General features: G+C 35.6%; 1 protein-coding gene and 1 pseudogene across 1 annotated transcript in view; both read right to left on the bottom strand.

Annotated features, from left to right (window-relative positions):
• The window catches only part of LOC107684694 (ras-related protein Rab-39B), a 4,762-nt gene extending 870 nt beyond the window's left edge, over nucleotides 1-3,892 (bottom strand). Inside the window, exons 1-3 of the mRNA XM_016481021.1 lie at nucleotides 3,574-3,892; nucleotides 2,637-2,863; nucleotides 933-1,286 (exon numbers count right to left, since the gene is read on the bottom strand). Of these exons, the coding sequence (XP_016336507.1) occupies nucleotides 933-1,286; nucleotides 2,637-2,851 (569 nt within the window). The 5' untranslated portion in view covers nucleotides 2,852-2,863; nucleotides 3,574-3,892. The remainder of the gene's footprint in view (nucleotides 1-932; nucleotides 1,287-2,636; nucleotides 2,864-3,573) is intronic.
• Nucleotides 4-354, bottom strand: LOC107684722 (ras-related protein Rab-39B pseudogene; annotated as a pseudogene).
• Nucleotides 3,893-5,071: the final 1,179 nt, after the last annotated feature.

Below are 5,071 nucleotides of genomic sequence, written 5' to 3'. Positions count from 1 at the left end.
ACCCTCCCAGCCCTCCTGGATGGTGATGTCACCACTTTTGACTAGATCGTAGACATCGCGCGTAAGCTCCGTGAAGGCCCTCTCTACATTTATGGCGTCGCGGGCCGAGGTCTCCACGTAGCGCATGCCGTAAGCGGCTGCCAGTTTCTCGGCCTCCTGCTGGCTCACCTGCCGCTGCTGCTCCAGGTCACACTTGTGGCCGACCAGTATGAAGACAATGCTGTGCGGCTGCACGTGACTGCGCGCTTCCTCCAGCCACTCGTGGACATTCTGGAAGGAGCGGCGGTTGGTGATGTCGAAAAGCAAAAGGCCACCCACTGAATTACGATAATAAGCCCTTGTGATAGATCTAGATCACATACAGAGGAGAAGAGCAGACGATATCAGACAGGTGGTGGAACACGTTGCATATTACATCATATAAATTAGTGGCTGCATGTGGATGAGCAGTATTTTATATTCAAAATGATGAATTAATTTGTATTAAATTACATTAAACTAGCATGTAAATACTTGAAGGGAACTGATGATAATAGCTTATAAGAAAGCTATAACCAGAAAATGGTTACAGCCTGAAATCCAGGAAATTAGTGACCAGTTTGAAATAGTTTATGAAATCTGATGTAGATGTAGAGACTAATAGAGACTGATGTGAGGTAGAGACTGATATGATGCTCTTTTTTTGTCCTATCTTTTAATTTATTTAATGCGATCCATATCTACAATGACACACTTCTTCTATCATTGGAATGTTTTTAATTTATTATTTATTATTAAATTTATCTTTATAATCTTCCACTGAGACCAGATCTAGATCTAAAATTTCTAATACGAAACTCTATTGAAAAATTAGGTTTAAATAAAGAAAAGTAGGCCTATTGAAAGTTTGAAGTCTAAAAATATCCAGATTGGGAACAAGATTGCATGTGAGGTTAACCCCCTCCCAGCCCTCCTGGATGGTGATGTCACCACTTTTGACTAGATCGTAGACATCGCGCGTAAGCTCCGTGAAGGCCCTCTCTACATTTATGGCGTCGCGGGCCGAGGTCTCCACGTAGCGCATGCCGTAAGCGGCTGCCAGTTTCTCGGCCTCCTGCTGGCTCACCTGCCGCTGCTGCTCCAGGTCACACTTGTGGCCGACCAGTATGAAGACAATGCTGTGCGGCTGCACGTGACTGCGCGCTTCCTCCAGCCACTCGTGGACATTCTGGAAGGAGCGGCGGTTGGTGATGTCGAAAAGCAAAAGGCCACCCACTGAATTACGATAATAAGCCCTTGTGATAGATCTAGATCACATACAGAGGAGAAGAGCAGACGATATCAGACAGGTGGTGGAACACGTTGCATATTACATCATATAAATTAGTGGCTGCATGTGGATGAGCAGTATTTTATATTCAAAATGATGAATTAATTTGTATTAAATTACATTAAACTAGCATGTAAATACTTGAAGGGAACTGATGATAATAGCTTATAAGAAAGCTATAACCAGAAAATGGTTACAGCCTGAAATCCAGGAAATTAGTGACCAGTTTGAAATAGTTTATGAAATCTGATGTAGATGTAGAGACTAATAGAGACTGATGTGAGGTAGAGACTGATATGATGCTCTTTTTTTGTCCTATCTTTTAATTTATTTAATGCGATCCATATCTACAATGACACACTTCTTCTATCATTGGAATGTTTTTAATTTATTACAATTTAAAAAATATATATATATATATATATATATATATATCTAAAAGTCAAAAATATCTGTCCTGATATCATAATGAAGACAAAAACTACTGAATCTGTATATATACAAATGGAACACTTGAATATGCGATAACGAAAGACATACAAGTTTGAAGCATAAAAATATCCAGATTGGGAACAATATTACTTTGTGAGGAAATCTTTGAAGAAAAACAAAGATTATTGGAGTACATTTTACAAGATGCTACTATTTAAGTTATTCTACTTCCAAATTTCATGATTATATATGATTAATTCAATGTTTGACTTGCCATTTCTTTGTAATTATTTGTGAAATTTACTCGCAATTTCTGAGTGGAAACTGTTTCTACACCAGTGTAATAAGTGCACAGTAATATTTCTTCTGTCAGTGTATTAAAATGTTTTATTTGTGTTTAATGTCTGAGATTGCATGTACTGTCCTCTTATAAGGAAATGCTGAAATCAAATCAATGAAACCTACATATTAAAAAACTAGCATGTAAGGCCATTCCAACATTTTTCATTTTAAATGAAAAAATAAATAAAATCACAAAATTAACTTCCTCCTTAAGCACAATGAAGTCATGAAGCAACTGTGTTAATGTGTGCCTATAGTGTTTATGGGACATTCACATTTTAGAAAGCACTTGATTGGTCAAAAAATCTAGTGCAGGATGAGGAATAAAAAGTTTTGGCTTGTTTTCCTGGAAGAGAAAGACTGTGCATTTATCTACTAAAAATTAATTTTGCCAATGTTTAGGCATACATTAGCATTTAGATAGCCTCAAAGCTAACAAACATAGACTAAAAGCCACAAATCTCCTATTCTGAATTGTTTAAACAATTAGAGAATGCATGTAGGCTAGCTGTGATAGCTATATGTAAATGTCATCAAATACCACCAGATGTACCTGAATCTCTCTTGGCCTGCCGTGTCCCAGATCTGAAGCTTGATGCGTTTGCCTGGTTCAGTCTCTACCAGACGGGAGAAGAAGTCTACGCCAACAGTAGGATCAGACACCTGTGCAAAACGTCCTTCTGTGAAGCGTCTGATCAAACAAGACTTCCCCACCGTGGAGTCGCCAATGACAATCAGCCGGAACTGGTACAGCCAAATAGCTTCCATATCTTATTTGATCTGTCAATGAATAACAGTGTCAAAAATCATTTTTCACAGTAATATTTTCTGAGCAAACCTAAAAATGTACTTTGTTAGAGGAATAGTTCACCTAAAAATGAAAATTTTCTCAACACTTACTTATCCTTGAATTTTCATTTTTGTGTTTTATTCAGCTCAAAGTCATCATTATTATGACATTATTATTATGAAAGTATTTTTAAGGATCAGATGTAGATGATTAGAAGAGACTATCAGCTGAGCCTTGCTCTTTAAATGGACGACTATCTTTCAAATAGATGTTATGTATAATTACCTTATTCCATATATGATGCTAGACCCTGGATTTGTTTGGCAGTCCAAACTATTAAACATTTATACATTGGAATGATGTTGAAAAATTGTTATAACTGTGGTCAAATTGACCAAAAATGTGTCAATAAAATCCTTTTTGAGTAAGCCTATGTGAATCTCAGTGCGTTTATAAGTATCAGACCCGAATTTTTATGTTAAAATGTAATATAATTTATATAGTTTCATAATTAATAATAAACTGTTTAACACGATCTCCAACGATAATACATTTTATAACAACTTAGCATCTCTCTATATACGAGTTTCTAAAGCTAGCTAAAGCATAGATGCTTGCAGGCCTATGAGTCGAGCATCGCACTTGTTTAGAGAAATCGCTCTCTGAACACATATTGTTGTATCTTTCGTGTAATTATTACCTTGGCTATGCTTCTCAGTGTCTGAGGATGGCAAGCCCCATATTCTTCGCTGTCTTTCAGTCAGAAAGCGTATAATACCGTGACGTTCCCAGGCAAGGCATCCAAGCACACCCGGATGTTTTTGAGGATAAATGTGCAACCAGTCCCGCTTTGAATATGCACCAAATGACCAAACGAATGAACATAATCGACTGGGGCGTTTGCATTAAGACCTGTTACTTTCGGAATGCCCATAAATTCTTTGTAAATTCATATTGTCAGTCTCATGATTAAAGATAAAGAAATGTTTGTGAAAATGTGCTGATGAAATGGCAGCAGTATCATCAGCATCATATAGCCTGACTCATCAGTACCATTACCGTAATAACGGATAGAGCGACGCACAGCTGGCGGTGTCGCAAATCTCTGCTCTCTCATTCAACACTTCCAGGAGGCGTTATTATACTGGCAGCCACAATTGCGCCTGACCACCAGTGTTGGGGAAAGTTACTTTTAAAAGTAATGCATTACAATATTGCGTTACTCCATAAAAAGTAACTAATTACGGTACGTAGTTACTTTTTATGGAAATTAATGTGTTACGTTACTTTTGCGTTACTTTTTAAATCTGCACAGGGCTTGCTTGTTTGTTTTTAAAATATTATTATGGTTGAACTGGATCATCGAAGGTCAGAAGCAAAGACATTGGTTAATAGAATAGGATTAAATACATAACGGATATTTGTGTTGTTTAACATTTAATTATTGCAGGTATGCGTCATATTCTGAGTTGCATTATTTTTATTAATTTTGAGGAATACTGAATCTGTGTTTTAGTTTTTTGTGAGTGAGATGAATTAATCCATATTCATATTTGTTTTAGAACTACAATAACATCTTCTGATTTCTCTCAACATGGGGACAGGAGAACTGTCAATCAATAAATTGAAAAAAAAAAGTAACTTGCATTACTTATTTGAAAAAGTAACTCAGATATTCTCTTGTAAATTAAAAAAGTAATGCGCTGCTTTACTAGTTACTTGAAAAAAGTAATCTGATTACGTAACTCACGTTACTTGTAATGCGTTACCCCAACACTGCTGACCACTGATGCTTATCGTTAATGAATTTCAAATTTACTTTTTTTTAAATATAATTACTATGCCAGCTCTCATCACCACCCTCACCTTCATGTAATTTTAAGCATTTTAATTCAAATTATTATTATTATTATTATTATTATTATTATTTTATTTAAACATCAAGTGAAGTGGAAATTAAATACAGAACAAATGCATAAACCATAGTTTAAAAACAGACATTTTATATATGTATACAACTGTTAAACAAGAACACAATAAATTGACGCAACATACCCTGAAAGAGAAAAAAATTAAAAATAAATAATATACGCAAATTGTAACAAATTAAATTAAACTTAAACAAAAGATTCAGCTGCTTTAAGTATTGAAATAAAATTCGAATCATTTTTAAATGCCACAAAACTCGGAGCATCTTT

This window comes from Sinocyclocheilus anshuiensis, unplaced genomic scaffold, assembly GCF_001515605.1.
Source record: "Sinocyclocheilus anshuiensis isolate Anshui unplaced genomic scaffold, SAMN03320099.WGS_v1.1 scaffold509, whole genome shotgun sequence".
Taxonomy (NCBI): domain Eukaryota; kingdom Metazoa; phylum Chordata; class Actinopteri; order Cypriniformes; family Cyprinidae; genus Sinocyclocheilus; species Sinocyclocheilus anshuiensis.
This window is presented reverse-complemented; position numbering and strand designations above follow the sequence as displayed.